At 45.5% G+C, this 27,977-nt stretch overlaps 1 protein-coding gene across 2 annotated transcripts in view; it reads left to right on the forward strand.

Annotated features, from left to right (window-relative positions):
• The window catches only part of EFCAB6 (EF-hand calcium binding domain 6), a 237,374-nt gene that overhangs the window by 27,807 nt on the left and 181,590 nt on the right, over positions 1–27,977 (forward strand). For both annotated transcript variants that reach the window (XM_014864412.3, XM_070506757.1), the window contains 3 exons: positions 1,150–1,361; positions 9,803–9,891; positions 15,847–15,913. In XM_014864412.3, the coding sequence (XP_014719898.3) occupies positions 1,150–1,361; positions 9,803–9,891; positions 15,847–15,913 (368 nt within the window). The remainder of the gene's footprint in view (positions 1–1,149; positions 1,362–9,802; positions 9,892–15,846; positions 15,914–27,977) is intronic.

Raw genomic sequence — 27,977 nt, forward strand, 5'->3', positions numbered from 1 at the left:
GCTTTTCTACCCCCAGCAGAAGACAGCTCAGGGCATCTTACAGATGTGAGGAAATGCCTGAGTGCCCTCTGAGTGGCACAAGTTGGCGCTTTGAGATCCTGTCCTTTGAGTCTGTCCTCTGGCCTAGGTCACCCCAAGACCAAAGCCACCACTGTCCTCATGCTGGGAAGGTTCAATAGCTTGATAAGAAATTCTCGTGTGAAGGGAAATAACCAGCGTCAGCCTTCCCCAGCTCCTGCTTGTGAATAAGTTTGTAAAAGATGAGGCAACGTTCAAGACGTTTAGCACCCATCCAGAATTTACTATGGAAGACAGAGCTACTAAATAAACTGTGGTCACCGAGCCTTCGCAATCTCATAAATAAATAGAGGAGATTTACCAAACTACCATTATTCTTAGCCTCCTCTTTCCCTAGTAGGTCATAAAATATCCGGATGGAATAATCAGCTCTTTACGCTTAGGATACTGGTTGGTGCCGTGAGTTGATCTGTAGCTGCTGTACTTGCTTGTTTCTGCAGCTGTTTCCATCTTAGACAGAGGGGAGGGAGGCCTCTGGTGTGTTGGCTCTCCTTTGGTGACACGGAGAACCCCGGGACATAATGCATGACACCAGAACACTGCTCCTTTTCCTCCCAGGAAGTTCAGGCCCCCTGAACGCTGATTTAGAGCATTCTGAACATTCTTTCACTACTTTTTGGTGTCTAGCGTATTCTCACCTCTTCCTTGTGTTTGAAAAAGAAATGATCTAAATTCAAGACTTACGTTTTCCTCTCAAAAATTGGCAAGAAGATGAAAGTGAATATGATATTTGAAAGATTCGTTTGAAATGATATTGATTCTTAACTAAGTTTTATTCCAATATCCACGTTTTTCACTTGTCGTGACATAAGTCCTTCATAGAGAGATTATCTTTGCCTCATTCTTTTTCTTTCTGATGTCATTACTATTATTTTATATTGACCAAATTTCAGAGGTGGGAAAATGACTATTGATTTACCATCGTGAGTCACCTAATGATCGGACGTGCGACCCCACGTGTAGTGGAAGAAATACTGTTTTAGAAGTTGGTTGGATTCTAGTACACAGTGAAATGGTGTTTGGTAGCTTGGTTTTAAGCACATTTAATAAATAGCTGTTTCTCTTTTATAGCCACAGCTCTTGCAAATCCAATACTGTCCTTCTTAGATGTTAAACGGATTTTATTTCAAAAAATTACCGATAAAGGAGATGAGTTGAAAAAAGCCTTTCAGCTGCTCGATACCAGTCAGAGCATGACGGTGTCCAAGAGCGACCTGAGGAGAGTCGTCACAACCTTCCTGCTGCCTCTCACGAGAGAACAGTTCCAAGATGTGCTGGCTCAGGTAAAGTATGTGTAACGACTTAGAATAACCCGGCCGCGGAGCGGATGAAGTCGGTCACGGGAGTGTGGGACCCCTGCTGGCTCTTCCCCACTGTCCCAAACGAGCAGTTAGAGTTTTGTTCATTTTTCACAATTAGTTTGATCAAATTCTGGCAGATTTGGGACGATCAACACGTTCTTGGGTCATATTTTCTGTGTAGCACTATTACCGTCATTTTTTTTTTTAAGGCTTCCATGTAAAAGGTATTTGGTCAGCTTATATTTTGGAACTGAGTATTTCGGCCTTTGTTCTTGCGGCAACACTATGGTCACCCGAGGTGGAGCACTCAGGCAGGCCTGCCCTGGGGGGATCCTGGTCCAGAGAGACTTGCGGACATGTTGGTGGGTGCTGGACGGGGTGATTACAGGGAGGAGTGACAGTCAGAGTACAGAGAGCTGTCTAAATCTGAGGGATGGTGGTCCAGGAAGGCTTTGGGGAGGAAGGGACATTTAGCTTTTAGGTATTAGGCAGATGAAAGAAGAAGGGAAGGGCATTATGTAGAGGGAATGGCCTGTGTGGAAGCTTGGATGCCTCAACCAACATGACACGTTTCTTCAGGCAACTGGGTGGAGTCATTTCTGGCTGAAGTGAGGAGACGTGTGTCAGGTTATGGCTAGAGAGCCTGTCCCGAGAAGTCACATCAGGAGTTTGACCTCTGTCCTGGAGGCTGGAGGGAGCCAGTGGAGGGTTTGCAGCAGGGGTAATGCGTTTACTTGGGGAGGGATGTGGAGGATGGGCCCCTGGGCCTCCTGGTGGTGTTGCGTTCCAGGGAGGTATGAACAGTGAACATCTGGTGTGCTCTGTGCCCTCAGGGCCGTTAAAAAAGAAATACACAATACAGTAGGAATTAAACACTCAGAATAAATCCACAGGGATCAATATCTAGTCATACAAGAGTGGAGAAGTTGGGTGGGAGTATCAGTAGCATGCCTTCCAGCCCACTAACCCAATAACTGAGTTTGCACATGTGTGCGCACACACACAGAAACATGTATCTTATTCATTAGGTCTTAATCAGAGTCTGGCTGCATGCTATTTCATAGTATTTGAAAGCCTATTTCTTTCTAGAACTTGTTGAATACCGCAACCCACCCCAGGCTGCTTACTTTTCCCACAGGGGAATTACACATTAGGAAAAAAACCAGCCCAGGGAATTTCAGGCGTTCCTGAATTCCAGTCTTGACCTCAGGGACTGACTCTCCTTCCTTTCACTGATTTTTTTTCTTCTTTTAAAAAATATTTGCAGATCTATTTGTTGTGTTCGTTGTGTTTGTTGTTTGTGTGTTTTGAGTATACTGTGGTACTGTTGCAAGGTTTTCTCTTCCCTTTAATTTTGTCTTTCACTGAATTTGGGAAGTTTTCAGCCAATATTTCTTCAAATATTTTTTCTACCCCATCCTCTCCTCTCTCAGACATGTGGTGTTGTCCCACAGGCCCCCGAGGCTGTGTGCATCTTTTTAAATATTTTTTTCTCTTTGTTTTTGGGATTGGGTAATATTTATTGATCTATCGTCAAGTTGAAGACTCTTCGTTAGTATCTCTATTCTGCTATTAAGCCTATTCCGTGAATTGTAAGTTTTAGACGTTGCGTTTTTCAGTTCTAGAATTTCCATTTGGTTCTTTTTTAATAATCTCTATTTATCTGCTTAGATTTCCTGTTTTTTCCTTCAATTATGAGCATATTTCTTTTAATTCATTAAGCGTCGATAAAATAGCTGCTTTAAAGTCCGTGTCTGATAATTCTAACATCTGGGTCATCTCAGGGTTGTTCTGCATTGATTTTTTTCCCTTGAGAAGAGTCACATTTCTCTCATTCTTTGTATTTGAGTAGATTTGGATACTATCCCTTACCAGCACTGTCCAATAGAAATGTAATGTGAGCCACACATGTAATTTAATATTTTCTAGTAGCTACAATAAAAATAAAAAACAGGTGAAATTAATTTTAATAATATTTTATTAAACCAAATACATCTCAAATATTATCTCATTTCAACATGTAATCACTATTAGAAATTGTTAATAAGATATTTTATGTTCTTTTCTGTGTAGTGAGTCTTCAAAACCTGGTGTGTACTTTACACTTACAGCAAACCTCAATTCAGACACGAAATTTCCATTGGAAATACTTGATCTATATCTAGGTTTCATAAAATTTACAATTAAGATGCTAGATTCACATACCCAGTTGTTTTAAACATACTTAAAAGTTTTCCAGTAACTGAATTAGCTTTAAAATTTAAGTTACTTAACATTAAATAAAACAGAAAATTCAGTTCATCAGTTGCACTAGCCACATTTCAAGCGCTCAACAGCCACGAATGGCTATGGCCGTTTATTAGCCAGCGCAGCGTTAAATGCTGTGGATGCTGTGCTGTGGAGACTGGATTCCGTTCTGCTCCCCCGAAGACTGTTGATACTTGTTCTTTGGCAGACAGTTAACTTGCACACTGTCTCGCCGGCAGCAGGCCGTCACACGTGTCTCAGTTCAGAGCTTATCTTTAGGTGGGTCGCTTTGGGTTTGACCTGCGCATGCGTGGTTTAGGCGGCGGCTGGAAACGTGGGCAGAGTTAGTACACAGACAGTGTACTCCTCTTCCTTTCTCCCGTCTGAGATTCCCTTCACATTTTTAGTGGCTGCGGTTGCTTTGGGTTCTGTGTGCTGGTTCTTCAGGCCAGAAAGACAGTGGGTTTTCTTTTGGGGTTTAGGCGCTGTTTGCTGGGCCCTGACTGAGGCCTGCTCTTAGGCTAAAACCATTAAGACCAGGAAACTCCCTCCATACTTGTCACCTAAGTTTTGACTTCTTCCAAAATCTGCCTGCTCTTGCTCACTCTCCAGAGCCTTTAGATAGTTACTTAGCTTATAGTTGTTTTCTGTGGAAGGTTGGTCTTTTATGAGCTTTCTCTGCCACAACTTCTTCTGCTTTGTAATTTTTTAAAAAGCAACCCAAAGTTACAGAAAAGTTGGAAGTATAGTGTAAAGGACAATTTTTTTTTCTTGAAGCTTTTAGAAGTAAGTCGCTCTATCCCCCCGAATATGTTAGTGTACGTTTCCTCAAACAAGGACACTGGTCTGTATAACCACAGTCCACCCATCAGTTAAGGACATCAGCATCAGCTCATCACTACTGTCTCGGCCCCAGGATCCAGGCAGGTTTTGCCAGTTGCTCCATGCATGTCTTGTGGGATCCAGATCAGAACCAGGCGTTGCACTTGGTTCATATTCCCCAGCCTCCTTTAGTCTAGAACAGTTACTCAGTCTTTCCTTAGCCTTTATTTAGCACTTTTTTCATTTAACACATGGCAGACCTGTTATTTTGTAGATTGTCCCCAGTTTGAGTTTATCTGCTGTTTCCTTAGGGCTAGATTCAGGCTTGCATTTTGGGCAGGAATATCACAGAAATGATAGTGTTCCTCTCATCACGTTCATTAGGGTGCACATGATTTCAGTTCCTCCCGTTGCTGATGATAGTCACGTGAGGTGGGATCTGTCAGACTGTTTCATGGTAAGGTACTCTTTATGCACTTTTTAATTAATAAGGATTTTGTGGGAGAAAATTTGAAACTATGTAAATATTCCATTCCTCATCAAACTTTCAATTTATTCACTTATTTATATGTTGGCAGGGACTGAGAATTCCCTCTTTTATTAAGTGGGTTATGATCCATTACTTTCATTCTTTATTTTGATGTTTAAATTGTCCCTAATTTGGCCAGTAGGAGCCGCTTCACGTTGGTCTCTGTGGCCTTTGGACGTGTCCCCGTCGCTCTCTGAGCACTTCCTTGCTTTCTGATGGAAGATGTTCCACGTCCCGCTGTGCTTTTGTTGCCTTGGTCCCGGAATCATCCATTTCTCCAAAGAGCTCTGCTTCCTTTTAATGGAAGAAGATATTCAAATCCAGGGTCTGGGCACTAGGGCTGCTCGTTGCGGCTGGGATGTCGCTGCTCCTGGCCCTCTCGGTGGGCAGAGGTCTAGGGGATACATTTCCCCTACATACGTGTATTTACGTCTACATTTGTTTCTATGTCAATCTCTCTGTATAATGAACCACGAGTTCACACCAGTGCCGCCAATTCTAATCCAACACCTCCGGGTTCATTCTAGTTTTCTTGCTTTTCCTATTGTAACTACCTTTTCAGACAATGAGAACCTTGGCTTCTATTATTCTTAGTATGTTTACTTATTTGATCATCTCCCTGGTATGTGACTCATCTCCCCTCTCCAGCACCGCCTCCCCCGCAGTGTGGATGCCCTCTTCACCCCGCGTGGGCTCACATGCTGCTCTGAACACCACGGCTCCCCCAGCACTGCAGACACCATTTTTCTCTGCCCCATCGAATGACTTTAGGGCTGAATTACTGGGGAATGGACAGGGAAGAAGGGAAGGGAGAAGAAAGATGAAGAGATTTTTTCAAAAAAATGTTCCCCCTTTATTCACTTCCAGAATTTCACAAATAGTATGTATTGATTCTTTCACATGTCATTCTTTATTCTATCTACATTTTTAATAAAAGATTTATTAAGATATAATTTACTTATCATAAAATTCACCATTTAAAAATGTACCAGTTAGTGGTTTTTAATATATTCACAGAGTTACACAACTATCACCACTATCTAATTCCAGAACATTTTCAACACCCCTAAAAGAATATTCGTTAGCAGTCACTCCCCATTCCAGCTTCCCCTAGTCCCTGACGACCGTTAATCTTCTTTCTGTCACAATAGATTTGCCTATTCTGGACATTTCAGATAAATGGAATGAAACAATATATGATCTTTTGTGTCTGGCTTCTCTCCCTCAGCATAATGCTTTCAAGGCTCACCCATGTTAGAGGTGAGTCAGCTCTTCCTTCCTTTTTAAGGCTGAATACTATTCCATTGTGTGGATAGACTGCCTTTTCTTTATCATCAGTTGACAGACCTTTGGCTGTTTCACACATTTTGGCTTCTGTGAACAATGCTTTTATGAAAATTCATGTACAAGTTTTTGTGTGGACATATGCTTTTGCATCTCTTGGGTACATATGTAGGAGTGGCATTGTTGTGTCATATGGTAATGTTCTCTTGCTTTTAGAGAACATTTTTCCTTGCAAACATTACATCAGTTTCTTCATAAGCTTGATTTAACTGATACTTTTATCTATAACAAATGGAGAGTTAAAATATTATTTCCTGCTAATGTCTCCCTATATTCATGATCTAATGTTAAGTTAAAATTTTGACAATCTTCCCAAGCTAATCAGCTATGCAGGAAGAGGAAAAGTACAGAAAATGTGAAATGTGTATCTGTTTTTAAAAGCTACATCTGTTTTTAAAAGAAGTCACTGAGAACTGTAGAACTTCAAAGACTTTAGAAAAACAGGTCCTCGTAGTCTGTCTTAAATAATAAGCTTGTTTTTCTAGAAGCTTGAGCTCAGTGACCCGTGCATAAATCAAGGAGGCTGGAGTGTGGTGCATTTTCAGCTGGCCAAGTTCATGGGGAGTGAGGGCAAGGCTGCTCATCCTGATGCCTGGAGTTCACAGCATGTGAGACCTTTCTAGATCTTTTCATGACTAATCCTTGTGGTGATACAACCTTTCTTTTTTAATAGTTAATGTAAGCTTAGCTGGAAACATATCAAATTGGTAAAATGTTTCGTGAAATTTCACCCTTAAAATTAGAAAAGAGGGGCCGGCCCAGTGACATGGTAGTTGGGTTTGCGTGCTCTGCTTCAGCGGCCCAGGATTCACGGGTTTGGCTCGCAGGCGTCGACCTGCACATCGCTCATCAAGCCATGCTGTGGCAGTGACCCACATCCAAATAGAAGAGGATTGGCATGGGTGTTAGCTCAGGGCCGATCTTCCTCAAGCAAAAAGGGGAAGATTGGCAACAGTTGTTGGCTCTGGGCCAATGTTCCTCACACACACACAACAAATTTAGAAAAGAATTTTCCAGTTATAGTGAATGTACTTCAGCTTTAATTTTATTCCAGGACCCTGTGACGAATGTTTGAATGTCAGGCTGTTCTGATGATTGATCAGGGCAAGAATGCTGAGCAGTCATTGCTTGTAACCTGCCCTGCACCTTATTTTCCTTTAATGGTAATGTGAATTTTTAAAAAATGTGGCCTCAGTCTCTGAGTATTAATAAAACATTTTGAAAAGAATTTGAATTGGTAAATAGATTCCAGAGAAGGAAAACAAAGTCCTCTTCTGGTCCGAGTGGTTGTTTCAGGTTGAGGAAAGAGAAGTCTTTGAAGATACTGACCAACGTGGTAGATGTTGATTTCAAAACTACCCTCCTCCGGCCGCAGTCTAAGAATTTGCTTTCAGCGATTCATCTATGGATGATTTTGAATCTTAAACGTTTTTGCCAGAATCACAGATACTGAAAAGGCGAGTCCTTGGCAGAGCCTCTCCTTTCAGACTAGATTCTTCGGTTTTCTAAGGCATCAGCCTTGGAGAATGGTCATTGCCAAAATGTGTCTGCCCCGTTAGAATTGGACCCTAAGTAGCAACCTGAAGTGTGACGAACGCTTCAATAGGCTGGTGGACTTTCTTTTTCCATATAGGCAGAGTGGTTAGTGTCGTGAGGTGAACAGAGGTTTCTGGCACTTAATGGCAGCGAGGTCACACCTGCTCTGTGAAATGTGGAAAATTTCAGCAGCCTCTGAAGCTGGTTTCGGGCTGGAGGAGTGAGCTCACATGAACCACCCCGAGCAGTGCCTGTGCCCGTTCAGAGAGTGTGAGCTCTGCGAACGTGAGCCCCTCCCTCGCTGGCGCTCAGCGCCACCCAAACCACCAGGGCACCCAGTCTTGGAGCTGCACGTCCCGTCTGTTCTTGCTCTTCTTCTACAAGATTAGGGAGACTTTGAAGTGTCTACCCAAAATCATATCTACAAAAATCGCCCTGTCATAAATAGAAGTCAGGGTGTCCTTTCCAGGAAAAGGCTTCCCAAAGGCTCACCCCGTGAGCCGTACTCCCTCTGGTCCTGTTTCCTAGTTATGCATGTTTTAAGTAGTAGAGAGAAATTTGTGCTCTGGGGAGGACTGAGATAACCACGCGAGGCTTTGAGGCTGGAACTTTAAGGGCTGTGTAAATATCAGACTTGATTGTGCAGACTCGGGAGCCATTCAGCTGTATGGGAAATCGTGCTATGTATATTTGTGTGAAGCTTAAAATATATTTATATTGATTATGTATTTATTGTAATTTTAGTTTCATAATGCTGTTCTGGGAAATATTTTCATTTAAAAAAATTTGACTTTTTATTTAGAAGTAATTTCAAACCTCCAGAAAATTTGTAAGAATAAGAACAGGACAAATAGTGCCCATATATCCTTTACCCAGACCTGCCTATTGGGAACATTTAACCTCGTTCGCTTCGCTCGTGATCTTTGTTGTCTAGGTGTGTGTGTGCAAACGATACACATGATGGGCGCAAACAGCGCACACACGATGTTTTTTTCTGGACTGTTTGAGAGGAAGTTGCTTATATTCTGGCTCTTCACTTCTAAACACGTCAGTGTGCATTTCCTGAGAATGAGAGCTGTTCTCTTCACGATCACAAGACAGTTATCAACTGCAGTAAATTAAACATCGAGATAGTACTTTACTGTGCGGTCTGTGTTGACTCACTTGACCCAGTAATGTCCCTTGTAGAATTTTTAAATTTAAAAATGACTATTTTCCCCCTTTAAAGTATATGAATATACAGAAAGTTCAGATGACACTCAGAGGGTAAAACTGTGCTGTGGACTCAGCCTCTCGGGAAACATACAGTCCTGTGCTGCATAATGACGTTTTGGTCATCAACAGACAGCATATATGATGGTGGTCCCATAAGATTAGTACCGTGGAGCCTAGGTGTGCAGTAGGCTTTAACATTTAGGTTTGTGTAAGTGCACTCTATGACGTTTGCACAACCATGAAACTGCCTAATGATGTATTCTCAGAATGTATCCCTATTAAGTGACACATGACTGTATATAATATATATATATACATGTATATATTTGTACATGTATCTACACATATAAATATATGTGTATATTTGTGTATAAATTTGTGTATAAATTTATATATGTATAAATATATACAAAATACATATATAAAATTTATATTAGCATGTATTTCTACTAATTTCACTTTATTTTTTTAGATAGATCTAGATTTTAGATCATTTTGTAGAAAATCTGTTGACTTTTAGTTGAGCACAGACTGGCATCCTGGCGTTCGTCCTGTTTGTACTGGATTGCTGAGGGTGTGTGTCAACCCAGGCACCGGGATTAGGTAGTTGTGTTCCCCAGAACGCCCACCCCGCTAATGGTGTCCTCCCTTACATCGTGCTGCCCCCGTGCTGTCCGCTGCTTGGCTCGAGCTTCCCTAACAGGCCGTCAACCTTCTTGTTTGCACGCAGATCCCCCTCACCAGCTCCGGCGCTGTTCCCTACAACGAATTCCTGTCCAGGTTCGGTGGAATTGACCTAAATATAAGTGTTATAAAGAGGTAAGTGGTTTTTCTGCTCACATGAAAATGTGAGATTTGAAATGATAAGAGTTAGGACATAAGATCATTACAGCTAATCATGTCACCAGGTACAGATGGGAGACGTGTTGCCTCAAGCTTATCCATATAGAATTTAATGGAGTTAATCCTCAGTCAAAAATTTATTTAGAGAGGGGCTGGCCCCGTGGCCGAGTGGTTAAGTTCGCGCGCTCCACTACAGGCGGCCCAGTGTTTCGTTGGTTCGAATCCTGGGCGTGGACATGGCACTGCTCATCAAACCACACTGAGGCAGCGTCCCACATGACACAACTAGAAGGACCCACAACGAAGAATATACAACTATGTATTGCGGGGCTTTGGGGAGAAAAAGGAAAAAATAAAATCTTTAAAAAAAAATTTATTTAGAGAAGGTCCTAACAACTATATAGGATGTATTTCAGAATAAGAGAAATAATACTATATTAACAGTGGAAACATAGCAAATTAAAACCAGATCAACATATTTTATATGCAATGTATTTCAGATTTGGAAATAATGAATTTTAATTTTGAAGTAAAAATATTAATATGCCAACTTAAAATTTATTCATTTTTATACATTTTTAATGTCTTTCTTTGGAAAGTGATCATGTCTTCGTAGCTAGAAAATAAACATAAAAAAAAAGATCCTTGTATGAGCTCCTTTGTATTTCACAGCTTTAGCATACGCGTGGGGCTCATATGCTGTATCCGCAAAACGAGAGTGTTAAAGCACGGACTTTAGTGTCTGTAGCTATAAAGTTCTTTGATTCTAGTGTACGATTTGGGAAATATTGTTTTAGTAAAAAAATTATTCACTCAGATTATCTGACTCCAAATGAAAAAGCCTCATCTTCTCGGAAATTGTGTAAACAATTATAAGAATCAAATTCGGTGCTGAAATATTAGCAGATTTCGGTCTAACAGCGTCCATGGTCGAATGCATCATGGGTGCAGCTTAGTTGTGCGAATGAGTGCAGCAGAGAGAGGGGAGGCAGGGGCGGCTGTTCAGTGGGTACAGACTCGCAGTTTGGTAAGATGAGGAAGTTCCAGAGATCTGTTGCACAATAATGTGAATATACTTAACATTACCGAGCTGTAATTTTAAAAATGGTTAAGATGGTAAATGTCATGTTATGTGTTTTTGCCATAAGTAAAAAGGGCAGCAGTTCCAACGAGAATGACGAAGTGTTACCCTCTTTATGATCTGGGATGTCTCTGTGCTCTGGTCAGTCAGTGCTCAGTACGTGATGTACTAAGATAATTCCCAGGCTCATTCAAGACAAGGACTGGTTGTCTTATAAACTGCATATTCATGCTCTTGACCTAAAACCATCCCCATCTGTGGGATACGGTTGTTGGGTGGACAGTAACCTAATTTGAATATTCTTTGTTGAAAAAGCCAAACAACTGGAAAAACTGAATGCAGGAGAGTTCTCATTTTGTTTTTTTTGTTTTTATTTTTTTAAATTGTGAAATCTCAGTCTAATAATTAATTTGAGATGAAAAAGGTCATAACTTACTTCCTTAAACAAAAAGGCTAAATGTTAAAATTAAATTTTAAAGATTTCTGACTTACTTCTGAAGATGAATTCTCTCTATTGTTAGAGACAATGCTTTATAGTGAATAGAGACTTCTCTTTCTAGGAATATGGTGGGCTGTATTCATGAACCACCCTTCCACTGAAAACAACTAAAATGCTGGGTAAAAATTAAAATATTTTGGGGCTGGCGGTGGTGCAGCAGTTAAGTTCTCACGCTCTGCTTTGGCCGCCCAGGGTTTGCTGATTTGAATTCTGGGTGTGGACCTACACACCGCTTGACAAGCCATGCTGTGGCAGGCTTCACACATGTAAACTGGAGGAAGATGGGTACGGATTTTAGCTCAGGGCCAGTCTTCCTCAGCAAAAAGGGGAAGACTGGTGGCAGAAGTTAGCTCAGGGCTAATCTTCCTTTAAAAAAAAAAGTAAATATTTTAATACATTACTGAGCTGGCAAGAAAGTAAGTAATCCTTAGAGGCCAAGCAGGAGTGAAAATTAGGATCCTGAGACATGAGCATTCTATAAAACCAGCTTTTGCCTTGAGGGTACCGGCCAAATCCTGGTGAATTTGTGTTTCAGTTTTGTTGGTTATTTGGAGTGAAGGGGACAAGAGACAAAGCCTAGAGGGTCTGCCAAGGTGGAGGAACCTAACAGAGGCCCAGTGCCTATAAGGTTGGGACACCTCTACCCCAAGTAAGGGTAAGTTACAGATATAAACCTACATCACAGAGAGGCACAACAAGGAGACCTGCCTGTGTTGACACTGGCATTGGGGGAATAGGGGAAAATTGTAATTACAAGTTGATTTTCATGCAAGTCTGTGTCTGAAATAATGCTACCTGTGTGGTCTGAAAAGTCTCTCAGGCTAGGAATTTACTTAAAACTGGTCCTGAACTGGGTGTGCCCTTCTGTGGAGGAATAATTCTTCAACCTAGCCCTTAAAGAATTTCCACAGATAAAGTGCCAAGTAACATCAGACCACACACAAAATATCTTGAAAACATATGAAGAGAAAAAGAATGAGGACTGCAAACCAATAGAAATAACATCCAGTAGAATCAGATCTCCCAAGACTTGGAATATTGGAATTATCAGATACAGAATCTAAAACTAGTGTTTAAAGAAATGAAAGAATTTATTTAATATATGAATATAAAACAAGAGGCAATAAAAATAAAGATTTTAAGATGTCCAAAACATAACTTCTGGTCCTGAAAGACATAATAACTGTAGATGTAAAATTCAGTGGATGGGTGAAAATAGTGGATTAAACACAGCTGAAAAGAGGATCAGTGGAATGGAAAATAGATCTGAAGAAATAATCCGGAATGCCACACAGGAAGACAGAGAGATACAAAATATGGAGGACAGATATAAGAAACATGGAAGATGGAAAAAGAAGGCCTAATAATACGTTTTATTGGATTTCCAGATATATAAGAAAAAGAGTAGGACAGAGACAATATTTGAAAAGATAATGGCTGAGAATCTCAAGCCAGGTAAATAAAAACAAATACCTGTCTAGACGTATCACAGTGAAACTACAGAACATCAAAATCAGAGAGAAAATATTAAAGGCAGTGAGCAGGAAAACTGAATTGACTTCGGAAGAGTGACAATTAGACTGACAGTGATGTCTCAACAGTGACAATGAAAAGTGTAAGATAGTGGGAAAATGTGCTGAAATAAAATATTTGCCATCCTAGAATTCTGTTCTATATTTGTAAGAATAAGAACTTTTTCCGTGGGAACCCCTGGGACTCTCTCCTCTTCTTGCCACAGAATATGCTCATCCACTGACAGAGTATTTGGAAAAGGGAGAAACATCTGGCACCTTTGCCTATGGTTTTCAAGGTTGCCTTTCAACTAGATCTTTCATACTTTCTTCACACTGACTTGTATAAAAATAAGAGGCACCCTTTGCAGTCGTTGAATGATCAGGCCTTATGACTGGGGCTTATTTAATCCTAGGACACTGACAAAGCTGCAGCTCAGATTCCTTGAGTTTTTGATGGTGGAACTTAATGTGGTTACAGCACCTCTCTTCTGGAAATATGGTTCACGAGGTCACATTCAAATCAGCCAAAACTTGATGCCCTTGACGACATAGAGTGAACAAAACCAAAACGGATTTGGCTCCCAACAGACACAGTAAAAGAAATTCTAAGGACATACTTTAGGTAGAAGGAAAGTGATCCCAGATGGAAGGTTTGAAATGATGATGCAAAAAGGAATGAAGAACAAAAGTGGCAGCGAGTATGTGGCTAAATATCTATCGACTGTAGGAAACACTAGTGACTCTAGGAAATAATGATGATTGCTGGAATTTAAAAATAGGATAGAATTAAAATACGTGATAGCACTAATATATAAATTGAGAGAGGAGGGGCTGGAATGAAATGTTCTAGAGTTGTCACATTGTCCAGTAGGAAGATAAAAGTTTTGATTAACTTTAGACTTTGAAAAGTATGCAGGTTGTAATTTCCAGAGCAACCATTACAAGATTAAAAATGGAGTAAATAATCCCCAAATTTATAAAGGCAAATAAGTGGAATGATAAAAGTGGAATCAACCTAAAAGAAGGCAAGAAGAAGCAGAATAGGCAGGGCAAATGGAAATCCTAAATATCAGTGATTATAGTAAATGTTCCACTTAAAAGACAAACACTGTCTGACTAGATAACAAATAGTAAAATCCACTAAGAGAAAAACCTAAATGTAAGTTTACAGAAAGGTTAAAAGTGACAGGATTTAATAAGACATACCATTCCAATAAATACTTAGTCAATATCAGATAATAGACTGGGTTCCTGAAGCAGACACTGAGACGGAGTTTGGGGCGCAAGGTGTAGATTAGGGAAGACCCCGGGAAGGGCAGAGCCCCGGAGTAGGATGGGGCTGAGGGAGAGGTTGAGATGTGATGCGGGCTGGTGCAGCCTCGACCACCGGGGAAGCAGGGAGGGAGGAGGATGAGGCTGGGGCGGGAGGGCTCCCGAGGCACAGGTACTGAGGTGCTCAGGCATTTGTCTGATTTTTATTCTTTAACCCTTAAACATATGTTACAAATAGCATTTTGGATCTATTCAATACATAATTAAAACAATATTTAGAAGATTACATTTGACATAGAATCATGAGACTGGATCCCTGGCGAGATTCTGTCTTTAACTGGGCATGGTGCTCAACCCCTCTGAGCCTGTTTCCTCCTACGTGGAATGATTAACTTCTGCTTAAAAGGCTCTGACGGCTTCCCCTTACCCTGCTATGAAGTCCGGATTCCTATCACGACCACAGCACCGTGGGAGCTGGCATCTGCCTCCATCTCAGAACTCACCCCATGTTCCTGTGCCTGCTGGGTGGGCTGTGGTCTCCCTGGCCTCCTGGCAGTAGCAGTCCTGAGATGTGCCAACTCCGCCCCCTCTGGGCTTCTTGCTGCTGCTGTTTCTGGAGAGCTTTCCTCCGAATGGATGGCTCTGGGCTCCTCAGCTTGTGGGTCTCTATTCAGATGGCACTGCTGTCTGCCCCACCCAGAAGAATCAGCCCGTCTAATCTATCCCCTGCCTCCTTTATTTCCTTCATGGTGCCTTTCATTACTTCAAATTACATTACTTGTTTGCTTATTTCCTATCTGTTGCTGTCACTAGCATTAAGCTTTTCAAGACTGGGAACAGTGTCCTGGTGTCCACCGCGGCCCCAGACCTGAGCGTAGGAGGCGCTGGATAAATATGGTGAAATGGAGGAGCAGAATGCCTCTGTCGTTCCTTACCCCACCCCAACAGCTCATTCCAAACACGGGCTCTGAAGTGCTTCGTAGATGTACAGATAATGCAAAATCAAAAATAGTTAATAGGAAAAAAGCCTCCGGAGCCAAGGGGTGTATAGACACACATCCACCACAAAGTCCCTTACAGAGCGGCTAAGAGGGCACCGCGGAGTGGACGGGGAGCCCACAGCAGCAGAGGGGTTCGGGGTGGGCTCTGAAGCCAGACCACCTGGGTCTGAACCCGCCACTTCCCCACACATGACCTTGGGCCCCCTCAGTCCCTCTGCAGAGCTGGGGTGACGATGGCCCCTGACCCAGAGAGTTGTCGTGAGGAATAAACGAGGTGGGGCTTGGCCACAGGAAGTGCTCGTTAGTTGTTGGCCATCATTCTTCAATTCCCACACTGCCCTGGGAGGAGCAGTGTCGTATCTCATTTTACGGCGGAGGAAACAGGAGTGGAGAAGCGGCGTGACGGGCCCAAGCTCCCACTCCTGGCAGGTGGTAGTGCCTAAGACACACCTTGCACTTACAGATGGATAACCTACAAGTCCTTATAGTTTTGATCTCTGCATGTCCCACATAAACATTTATTTGGTTAAAACATTAACAGAAAGTTTTTATTTTTATTTTAAGGGGAGATGGGAATGAAACAAATTGCTGTCGGACATTAGGAGAACTCGAAATCCAAGTCGGAGAAAAGGTAATAGAGATCTTTAAAAATTCTTATCCCCCCGCCCTTCATCAACAGTAATTGTTAGCAGAGGCAGATGATGCAAAATGAGCCACGTCTTGTCATCCGCCTTCTCACGGCAAAGTCGTCTGGCTCAGTTGATCTTCTTAGAACAAACTCCCGAGAAAGCCCGTGTTCAGACGGCTGCGACTCCCTCAGATGGCGTCTCTTTTGATGAATGAAATGACACCAGCAGAAGTCCTGGAATATTCATTACTTTTGTATTAACTTTAGATCTTTATTAGTCAGGCTGCCCTTTCTGTTTTTGTCTAAGACTGAGGCAAGGTTTTCTTTAGAAAGAGAAAACAACTTCTTTTCAGCAGTAATGCCAACCCGGGGCAGCATGGTAAAAATAACCAGTCAACCTCGAGTGATATAGATTCAAGCATTGAGTAATGGAGCCACAGAAGCTACTGCGTGTGTTTAGAAAAGCAGCCTGTAGCTTCATTCCTGTTTTCCGATTACAGTGAGACACCAGAGGACGCAGCTGGGGAGCGAGGGGTGCCCATGGGCTTTCAGGGTGGGACTCAGGCCCTTTCTAAAACGCATTCGGGCCTGTCACTTACATGAGCAGTTTGAGAATCATGGTTTAATTTACTTGATTCAATGTGTCGGCGTGAAATGTGACAAATTTTCTTTCTTTTTGAACTCTTCTGAGATGTTCATACATTTCAAGATCAAAAATAGCCAGAAATCCACAAAATGTTTGCCTAAGTTTCCCTGGCTGATGGTATTAACACCAGAACATTCGCCTTAGTGTGATAATTTTTTAGCATTATGTGCTTCGAAAGACCTGGTTTCATTATAGTTGGTCTTAGTAGGAACCCTGGTATAATTATTAGCTACTTCTATTGTGGTCCATTTGTTATTCTGTAAGAAATATGTGGTATGATTGATATTATGTATGGTACATGTCTTTAATTTGTCTCTTCGTAAACTGTGTTAATCATGAAATTCTCCTAGGAAAGTCAGCTGCTTATGACAGTCATATCAACAGCAATACCATTAGGGTCAATAATGCAACATTACAGTTAGTATGGACTGTATGGACGTAGGCCACCTTGTAAATTACCGAAAGTAAGGCTTTGATGAGGAAGCTAAAATGGAACTCCACCGCTAACCGTCCTTTCCTTATATACCTTTTTTACCCCAGCCTCCTGCCCCTAGAAGCGCTCCCCCTGATTAAGAGTGAGCTTAACCCGATGCTGCTTTCACACAACTTCTAGTGAGAACAAAAAGTTGCCAGTAGAAGGCTGAGGAGCGGGTGATTGAGACGACGCTCAGTCCCAGGGCAGCGCCGGGGCTTTCTCTGCCATGCTTTCCCGCCAGCTTACACTGCCGCCCACATTCTCCCTGGACCCCACCCCAGCAGGCGCGTGGAGCGGGGCAAGACTGACCTTGGGACCAGTCAGGCTGGGGTTTCCATCCTGGGCTCTGCCGTTTATCAGCTGGATGGCCCTGGGCAAGTCCTTGTCATTGGGCTTCTTCATCTGTTAGTGGAGATAATAACTAACTGATTAATTGAATAATTAACTGAATAATTGAAGTGCTGTTGTGTGGCTTAAAAATGTCTGGTAGAAAGCCCCTGGAACGCTTAGACAATGCCGGCCAGCATTGCCATGATTATTCCTGCGGCTTCCTTTGAAGTAGAGGTAGGAACACCAATGATCTCGCCCCTTCCCATTCACCCCCGAAATGAACAGAACAAACCAAATGCACTCCTCAGCTGTTTGCTGTGTGCGGTCGTGTGTTTCCAGGTAGGACTCTGGTCCTGCACGTGGTCCGTGCTCGAGTGCTGGAGACTGAGAAGAACTCCTAGGAGTCAGTGGAGGAAGGCTCTCTTCATGCATATGCCCTCATTGCTGGGGATCTATAGTTTGGGAATGAAAGAACGCTAATTAGTTTGTTTTAAATATAAGTCCGCATGGCTTACTGGAGCCAAGACTGCATGCAAATGTCTCTCTGAAATTTGGGAGCCAGACTTTGCTAAAGATATGTGTGGTCTAGCCTTCCTAAACCAGCGGATAATTAGCAGTTGGCACCCCAAACTGACCGAACCCTAGTGCTCGTGTTTCCCAGTTTTCTTTGCACTGGGCTGGGTCTAATGACTGGTCCCTCAGCATCTCCCCTCCTTACACGCACTTAGAGCCTCCAGCATATGTCCATTGTCCGCTCAAACCCTCGGGCTCGCGAGTCTCATTTTCTCCATCAGTCAAGGGGAAGGCAGACTGGGTGACCTCCAGATCCTGTCTCTCCATCTTTTGATGATTGTGATCTATGGCTTCACCTGAAGAGGCTGCTGTCTGGTCCCGTGGGGCCCTGTGTTTGGGGAAGAGGGCCCAGGAGGTCCTGAGGCTGTCGTCTTCAGGCTCCAGCTGGTCCTGGCTCCTGGTTGAGTCTGCACTCGGGCCCCACTGGCCGGGCTCTCCGCGTCCTGCAGCTGCCTCCTGCCCTCACCCTCTGGCCTCTGCTTTCCATTTGGTCGCAGATAGGTCTGTGCTTCCTGTGGCTCCTCTGCTGTGCCTTTGACTGGGCGTCTCCTTGACTGTTCTTGAGTTCTCTGGTCTTCACGTCCTGTGCTGTCATAGCCTCTGGGGAGGCAGAGGGATTAGGGGAATCGGGCGCACCTGGCCTGAAGTCCAGCCCCTGCAGCTCCCTACAGGGGCCCTGGACACGTTTCTCACCCTTCCGAGTTTCCTCATCTGGAAAGTGGAGACAACAAAGCTTAACTATTGGGGTGGCAGGTACACGAATGAGTGAGAATAATGTAAGTGAAGCCCCTGGCACACAGCAGATGCTCAGTAAGTGTTAGTCCTGCCGCCAGCTACTGAGGAGGCCGGTTCTCCTTGTCGGGCACTGCTGAAACCCCTCCTGTGCTAGGCTCTACCTGCTGCCGGGTGGCACCCCCTTGGCCGCCGAGGGGATGGTGGTTCTACCCTGTGAGAAACACACAACCCAGCTGAGCCGGCTGAGACAGTAAGAGCTTCTCACTCATCTCAGCAGAAGCCAGGAGGGAGCACAGGTCTAGGGGCGGCCGACTCGGCTCTCCTCTGGTCACCAGGAGGCTGCCACCATTCCAGGCTCCACATGCAGATACCGCGCTGTCAGCTATTTCCAGTATGCTATTCCTTCCAATATGACCCTTTATAAACCAGGGGAAGCTCCCCCACCGACTCACAGCCCAGAATTACATCCCACACCCAAACCAGTCACTGGCAGTGGATTTGGTCCCTTGGACCAACCCTGGTTCCACCCTGGTGTGGCGGCTGGGCTCCCTCCCCTAAAGCACGTGGTCACCCGGAGGGTGGGGATCTGAAAATGGAGGGTTTTGTTAGAAAGGAGCAGGGGGTGGAGGTGAACCATTGGCTGTCTGCTTCAGCCCCCACTGAAAGGACCCCCTCGGCTGGCTGGGCCTTAACCCTTTGGACAGTATGTGATTTTTATTTTGCCAACTTTAGTAGTAATAATAGCACTGACTGAGCACTTACTGGGAGCTGGTCGAAGTGCTTTCCTGCATTAGGTTACTTAATTCCCCGGAGAACCCCTGAAGGAGGTGCCATTGTTATTCCACTGACAGAGGGGGAAACTAGAACAGAGGCTATGCAGTCTGACCAAGGGCACACAGCTGGAGGGCAGAGCAGCTGCAATTCCAGCCATGGCAGCTTGGCTCAGAGTGCTAGCCCTTAACCACAAGGCTACCCTGCCCCTTGGAGGGCCTCTTCGGGAAGGGTACTGACTCGCACTCTGCATTCAGCAGATGTGACTTTGTTATGCCCGTCGGCAGACCTGGTCCTGCAGAGAGAAGTTTCCCTATTCACCGTCGCTGTACGAATGCATGGAGTTTTTTGTTCCAGCCACAGTCATCTTTTTGTCTGTGTAGCATCTACTTCAAATGGGCATTTGGGAGTTTCCTTTTCTTTTCTCTCTCTGGCCTCCTGCTCTCTCACGCATCTTCCCCACTCCTCCGTCTTTATTCTGCCTGCCTGCCCCGCAGGCCCAGCTCCATCCTGAGTAGGGGCAGTGTCCCAGCCCTAAGACTTGTGTTCTTCACATTCTGCAGGCGAGGAATCTGCCGGGAAAACAGGGGACTAGAGCCAGGCTTCAGGGTGTTGCCAGGCTAACCAAGTTTTGGTCTTTTGCTCTGTTTTTCCTTTCATCAGCTCCCCTCCTGAGGGTGAGGGGAAAGTGAGAGAGGAGGCTCACAGGAGAGTCCCTCTGCCATGTGAGGAGGCGAGTGCTCACCGCGAGCTGTGTCCAGGGCGTGACCAGCACAGGAGGCTGTTCTTGTCTGTGTGAGAACACAGCATATGGCTAGAAAAGTCAGGACTCGTCCCCCATCCAAAAACGCTGTTCTTAACCCAAGACTAGAAGTCAAGAATCTAGAATCGAGTTAAAGAAATAAAAATAGAAAAAACAGACCCAGAGCCCCAGGCTCTTTGCTCTCATCCCACGTCACCGTCCAAATCGGGGACCCTCTGTCAAGCCTGTGTGCCATGATGTCAGAACAGCTGGTCCACGCAGTCAGCCGTGACTAGTTGTCTGTTAGACCGAGTGAGCCGATGCAAGTTTTTATGGGGTTACCCTGGTGCCTTGGAGTCATGTAGCTGCAGCCTCAGTCATTGCAGAAGCAATTAGTAAATAATTAGAGGGACTGCGCTGCTTGCTTGGTCTGTAATATCCTCAAGAAGAAGAGGCAAAAGTGATGGGTAGATTCATTTTCTTAAATAGGTGAATTTTCCTAAAAAAGAAATTTAAAAAATTATTGCTCGAGGAGTAAAGAAACAGTTGTTCATCAGAATCGCAACCGTTTCATAAACATACCTTAATGTTATGACACCACATTAGCATGAACGAATGTACCAGAATGCAGTCTGTTTGCCTAATAAAAAGACTGTGTCAAACTCGAAATGAGGCCATTTGCTAAAACAGACAAGCTTTCGGTTAATTCGCAATATTCTCCTAATCCCCCTTTTATCAGCGCTCCTTGGCGCACGTGGCATTAATTGCCTGTCATAGTAGGTATTTGAGTACATCTCCTCTTTCATCTGAGGAAATATTCACATATCGCAGACCTGCCAGGAGAGTTGTATCTGAGGCACTTCTTCATCCCTGCAGAAAAGCCCGTCCGTCATAACTGAACGTGGCGATTAATAATGTCACAGCGCCTGTTTGCGTCTCTGTGCAGCTAGACGAAGACGAGTGCTTCCCTTCCGATCCAGAGAACTTCACCTAACAAAACACTCAGTTGCCATTTTATAAAAAAATTGTATTGAAAACACTTCTACCCCAGGACCTATTTTTGGTTGCTCTGTTACTAATTTACTAAAGGCTTCATGGGGAAACTAAAGCAAAGATTCTGTTATACCAGAATTTGTAATATTTCAGGCTAAGTTTATCTTTTTTTTTTTTTTAATAACGTCTTCCTGTATGTTACAAATCAATAGCCCAAACAGGACCGACGGGGTGAGTGTCCCAGTGACCCTGAGCAAGCTGGCCTCCCTGGGGACTCCTCCTCAGCTGTGAGATGCGGCAACACTATCGTGTGGTCTTCCCAGCATTGTTGAGATTCTCTGGGAGAATAAATCAAATGAACTTACCATAGTGCTGGAAGTTACTAAAAATGCTAAGAGTTTGCCTCCAGAGGAGATAAGACATAGGAGTTCTCGTGTGGACGGTTAAGTGTGGCTCGTGGTCGTTTATGGTTTAAAGCTGCAGAGGGGAGGAGGAGAGGGCTGTGCTGGTGGTGCCCACATTTCCATCTCCGTCTGAGGCTCCGCACTCTCTGCCGTCCACCGAGCAGCCAGAGCTGCTGGCCGTCCTCCTCGCCCCAGCCCGAGAAGCCTTCCGCCCTTGGGCTCCCCCATCTTAGTCAGTGGTTCCACCATTCACTGAGTCACTCAAGCAGAAACCTAGGACCAGCCTTGACTCCTGTCTTTTCCCTGCTGGCCCCTCTCCCTATCCAGCCCATCAGCAAGTCCTGCCTGCTATGTCCCGAAAGCCGTCCACCCATCCACCTCTCTCCATCTACCCCAGCCCCGGACCCAGCCACCGTTGTCTCTGCCCTGTGCTCTGGAGACCAGCCCTGGACTGCTTGTCCTGTTCCCGCTCCAGCCCCTTACAGTCTCTATTCCACACGACACCCAGAGTTATCTCTTCAAAGCAGAAGTCAGATCTCATCAGCCTCCTCTAGTTAAGATGCCCGTGGCTTTTGGTTACACATTGCGTAAACTTCAGACAAACGTCTGGCTCACGGCACTCAGCACGAGAGAGCATGCCAGGGAGAGGTTTTTCACTACACTACCTAAAATTGTATGTTTTTCTCACCACTTAGAACATTCTGAGAGTTTTGTTTGTTAGTTTACTTGTTAATCACTAGGATATATGTTCCCTGGGAGTAGGTACCTTCTCTGTCTTGCTCGCTGTTGTAACTTCAGTGCCTTGAACAGATCCTGGCACCTAATGTGAACTCAGTAAATATGTGCTGGGTGAGTAAGTAAGTTCTGCGGGAACAGTGCACGGCAATTGGCACAGGCGGGAAGAGTCTCATGGAAAAGGTGAGACAGGGGCTGGGGTTTTAGGGCGTGCTCAGGAGGCGCTGTGGGTGGCTTTGGGACCGCAGTCTGGCTAAGAAGGGCTGTGGGAGGGGCAGTGGGGAGGCGGCCGGTCCGTGAGCAGGTGGGCTCTGGGACTCTTGTGCAGAGGGTTATGTTTCTGCAGGCAGGCTGGGGCAGATCGGTTTGGAAAGGTAGGCTAGAGAAAAAGATGGAAGCGTTTGAGGGTCAGGTATTAACCCTAAAGTGTGGGGCAAGGGGTGGTGGTGGGGGCTCACTGAAGGCTTCTGACAAGGGGATTATGACACAAGAAGGGAGGGATTCAGGAGGTCAGTGTCAGCCTTGTATTGGACGCATTCGATGAGAGCGCAGCTGGAGTCAGGTACCTCTCATCAGGCCTTGGATGTGATCAGTCACATTCATCGTCAGCAGCCTGCTCTCGTTGAGCACCTCTGGTTTGTGGGGGACACCATGGAGTTCCCAGGAAGGGATTGGCTTGCCCTTCCTAGTGTGCAGCTCTGTCCTATGAGCGAGCTGGGGTCGGGGTGATAAGGGCCCCAGTATTCTTGGCCTGTGGTGCCTGGGGTGGAGCTCCCGTGCTTTGAGTGTGGGCTGGGTAAGAAAGAAAGGAGAGGGGCTGGCCCCGTGGCCGAGTGGTTAAGTTCGCGCGCTCCGCTGCAGGCGGCCCAGTGTTTCGTCGGTTCGAATCCTGGGCGCGGACATGGCACTGCTCGTCAGACCACGCTGAGGCAGCGTCCCACATGCCACAACTAGAGGAACCCACAATGAAGAATACACAACTATGTACCGGGGGGCTTTGGGGAGAAAAAGGAAAAAATAAAATCTTTAAAAAAAAAAAAAAAGAAAGAAAGGAGAGACAGGAAATATTTCTTCTAGATTTGGCACCCTTTTAAAAGCCTTAGGTATTTAGACTTGGGGCTTATTTTCGTAGCTGTGTCAGAAGTTCGATGGGTAGCTGGAATTTCTTATTAGAAGTCTTTAAGCTATATGTTGCAGGTAAGCATTTTAAAAACGAAAATTGAATGTAGTGGAAAGTTTACATGGCCTGTGGCCTATAGAACAGCAAGTTTCCCTTTTCACCTTGGCTGCAAGGAAACCCAAAGCCAGATTTTTGGATTTTTGCTCCATCATAGCAACTATGACTTTTAGGTTCCTTTAGCTCTTTTTTCAGTCAGCTCCCTTTCTTCTGTTTTTGTGGATCTCCTTTAGACGTCTTTTTATGTAAGCTTGTACAAGTTTTGGTAAAGTCAGGGTTTGCATATGTTCAGTAAGTAAATGCACGGTCCTAGGCCTGTGGGGGCAGCACCAGAGCAGTGTGAGCAAGCGTCAGCTGGGGAGGCACGGAGGCGAAGCCGTTGTTAAAGGTGAGCAATACCCGGCGCAGCTCCTCCCACATGTCCCCAAATTGAAAGTTTGTGTTTATGAGGTTCTGAATGTATCTAATTTTTTCCTATCTGGTTTGGCTCATCTCTACCAGCTGGTAAATAGGAAATGTTCACGGTAGGAAGCCAATACTCTGCAGAGTGTAAACAGATGGAATCGATATAAAGTGACAAGTTAGACTGTGCTACTGAGAATACAGAGCCAAAACTAAGAACATAACAGTCAAGCTACTTATTTCGTTCCAGTTCATTTAGTCCTGAATAGCGCTTCATATCTGCACAGCTGTGTTGTTCTTTTTTCCCCCCTTCCTTTCTTCTGGGTTGATAATGACAATTTCAAAGAAAAACTTTAATTAAAGATTTTATACAAAATAGCCAAAAGTAGAATAATAAGGAAAATGAGCATTGATGTGTTTATTGTAAGAGAAATCCTTTTTCATGGTTTCATTTCAGAAACTTATTCCTTAAATTTAAAATGAATTTAGCTGTGGTGACAGGAAGGTGCCATACTGACAACCATGTTTGCCCAATGCTTCATTTTGCTGCAGAGCCAAGACACAGGTGGCTAGAGGGCCCTCCCCTTGGGGTTCAGTCCACAGGCAGCGGCTGGGGGGGACTGTTCCTGACCCCCTTCTGCTAGAAACAGGCAAGAAAAGGTGGCTCCGAGAGAAGAACCAAACAGAAAACAGCAAACAGGAGCCACTAAGAATACGATCATAGGCGATTTCAGTTACCGTGCAGGTCCCACTGTGGCCAGGAGAAGCCTGGCCTTCCTCTGGGAAGGGCCACGTCGGAGCCAGGCCCAGGGAGGGGTGATTTTGCAGGCTGAGTGGGAATTCTGGGCTTTAGGGAGGAAATATTAGGCTTTTTCTCACCTCCTTTAAAGTCTAGGTGGTCGTATTTATTTGGGTTCACAGCTTTCTTTCCTGGAGCTCAAAGTGCTATAAAAAGCATTTTAAACAAAGAACTATAGATTAATAATAACATCCACTGTTAGCAGTTTACTGAGCCGTCTGAACTCAGTGGGGTACAAATCTGAAGCAGGTTGATTTTTCTCTCCTCACTGTTGTCGAGCAGGCGCTGGCACGTCCGCCTTCTTCGTCCCCTGAGCATGTCCTGGGCTGGTCTCCTGGCTTTCTGGTCACACTTGGTATAAACCAGTCCAGCACAGGCTAGTCCGGATTTAAACCCTGAGCTCGGATCCAGTGCAGCTGCCCCCTCCTCCACGCTTTCCCGCTTGAGGGACCTGCAGTGGGGTGGGGCCTTGCCTGCTGGGCTGCTTGTCCTTCGTGCCCTCTTTTGGCTTCATTTCCCCCAGGTTGTGGGGTCTGTGATGAGGGCTGCGGAGAGGGCGTGTCTCTGCCTTCACCGGGGTCCTCTGTGGGTAGCATGTACAGGCTGCTCTTGCAGGGCATCTGGGGAGTTAGAGGACAGTGCTCTGGGGGCCTCCGATCTGTATAGTTTCCTGGCGAGGAGGACCAGCTCTGGCCTGACCCCCTCTGTGCTCCTCAGCTCTGCTCCTGGTGGCCCACCGTCCATCCTCAGGCTGCTTGGGTCCCCTCCCCTGATGAGCAGCCCCCGGAAGCAGGACGGCGCAAGCTTCTACCTTTCTCTGTGTCTGCTTGCCCCATGGGAGTGTCACGTCCTGTCCACGCCTCCAGCAGGCACGTGGGCTGCTCTGCTCTGCCCCTCCGCCCTGCTTGCCGGCTCTGTCTGGTTCTCAGTCCTTTCCTCAGGAAGCTGCAGAGCAGGTCTCTGAGCCCGCTGGGAAGTGAGATGCCTGTGTGCCCTTCTTACAGGCACTTGTTCTGTCTGTCCAAGGGTTTCGCGGCTTACCAGAGCCACTTCCCCGTGAATGCTGCAATCACCCTATCTGTCCATCTGTCCATCCATCCGTCCGTCCGTCCACCTACCTGCCCATACATTCATCCACTTAACAGATATTCTTTGATTTGAGCCCTGTTCTTGGCCCTGGCCTCCTGCCCGTGCAGGGCCTCCAGCCCTCTCAAGGCGTATGTTAACTTGGGCTGCTCGGTGGGGCAGTGGAGGGGCTGGAGGAGTTGGCTGGGTGGGGCCAGCAGTGCTGGTCCAGCACTTACTGTTCCTGACGTGGCTGTGTGGTGTCCGGTTATTTGGAACTCTGCTCTCAGCCTTTGGTCCTGGTCAGCGGCTCCCATCGCACCCCCATTTACTGAGTGTGTTCGCTGTGAGGCACCTGCACACATGAGTTGGTTTCATCTTCGCACACCAGTACGGTACCCTTATTCATTCCCGTTTCACAGTTGAGGAAACCGAAGTTGAGAGGAGTCAGGTCGCTGACCCAGCGTTACCTGAGTAATAGTGTGCAGCTGGGCTTCAAAGTCTCGTTTCAGAGTCTGTGGCTGGTCACACACTATGCTGCCCGGGGTCCCTTGTGGAGAGGAAGGAGGGAGGGAGCTGTTGACACCTGGCACTGTTGCAGGGGGCGGGGCGCGTCGCTGCAGCCCAGAGCAGGTCACACGGTCTTCAGCGGGCGGCGCAGCACAGTGCCTGGAGCAGGCTTCTCCTCCCCACGCCCTGGCTTTACTCTTTCGGGTCAGACATTCTCTGCTTCTTGTACTAATGCTTCTGAGTCTGCCCTCCGCAGATTCATCTACGTCTTTTTTGGAATATTTTGATTTAATTTTGCTCTTAGCACTTGTTTTCAGTAACCGCATCCTTCTTTTACTTCACTCCTCTGTGAAACAGGACTTCTTTTCTTTTCTTGAAATGTTGGGTGAATGAGCCCTGGTTTATGTAGCCACGCTTCAGAACTTGAAAGCTTTCTCTCCTATTTTTCCCCTGGCCTTGCTGTCCAGACGGCAGAATCTAGCCTTTTTAGTCCGTTCTCACTGTGGTTCCCTTCCCTGGATGGCTGGGTTCACCCTTCATCCTCAAGGCCTTGGGCATCCATCCGCCCAGACCTGGCTCTAAGGACATGGAGAGGGTCAGATACTGCCCTGCGCGCAGGGTCTGCAGTGCTCCAGTGGGGGCCAGTGTACGGTACAGGGCGGAGGTGTGGTGGGGGTCTGTGGAGAGGTGGGGGTCCCGGGTGCAGTGGGGACTGGAGGGTGGGGAAAGTCTGGGCCTGGTAGGGGCTGGGCTGGCCAGGCAGTCTGGCAGGGCCTAGCAAGCAGCCCCGAGGGGTTTTGGAGACGGGGAGGGAAGCAGCTCCTGGTGCAGGGAACAGGGTAGATGGGGGAAGAGCAGACTTTGGGCAGCTTCTTCAGAGAGGCTCAGGCCCGTTTCCTGGCCCCTGAGTCTTTATTTAAAGTCACACCTAGATATTGTTGTGGTTTTCTTTGTAGATCTGTGGTGCTTCTACCTGTGTTTATGCGCAGCAGCTCCCCTGACACTTCTCACGCACTCAGCTGTCAGTGGGGGTGCTCGGGAGAGGGGATGGGCTCGAGAACTTTCCCTGTGAGGCTAGTCCATGAATAAATGAAAAGCAAGAGGATATATCGGAGTCTATGAGGAAGCCATTTGTAAAAACTAATTTGGCCTGGCCTTGTTTTTCCAGAAGGGCCTGATGTGGCCTGTCGAGCAGGCACCGTACATCTGCTTTAAGCATTTACAACGTCCCAAAGCCAAGGTGATGCCCTTAGAGATAGGGATGTAGCTCCCCCATATCAGCATTTCTTTATTCATAAGCATCTCTTCCCCAAACGAGGATTAATTACCAACCTGCTGTGTTCACCTTGTGACCACTGACCTGCTGTGACAGCTATGCATCTCCTGACTGTAGTATGGGAGACATTCCTGTCATATGCGGTGTCTCTTCCTTGTTCCAGGATAATGCATGACTGCTCTGTCCACCCTGCATCTTCAGAGAGCTTCCTTCCGTGGCAGAAGCCTTCTCCCAGGGTCTAGACCTCAAAGCTGGCTCAGATAAGAAACTCACCCCAGTTTTGATTCATAGATTGATTATGGATTATCTGCATGGACATAGTAAATATTTTTATCTCTTCAGGTTGCATGTCTGTCCACTTAGTTATCTCCACCCTGGCAGGGGAGAGCAACTGAGACAGTATGTAAATGAATGGGCATGGCTGGGTGCCAATA

Source organism: Equus asinus, chromosome 4 (assembly GCF_041296235.1).
Source record: "Equus asinus isolate D_3611 breed Donkey chromosome 4, EquAss-T2T_v2, whole genome shotgun sequence".
Taxonomy (NCBI): Eukaryota; Metazoa; Chordata; class Mammalia; order Perissodactyla; family Equidae; genus Equus; species Equus asinus.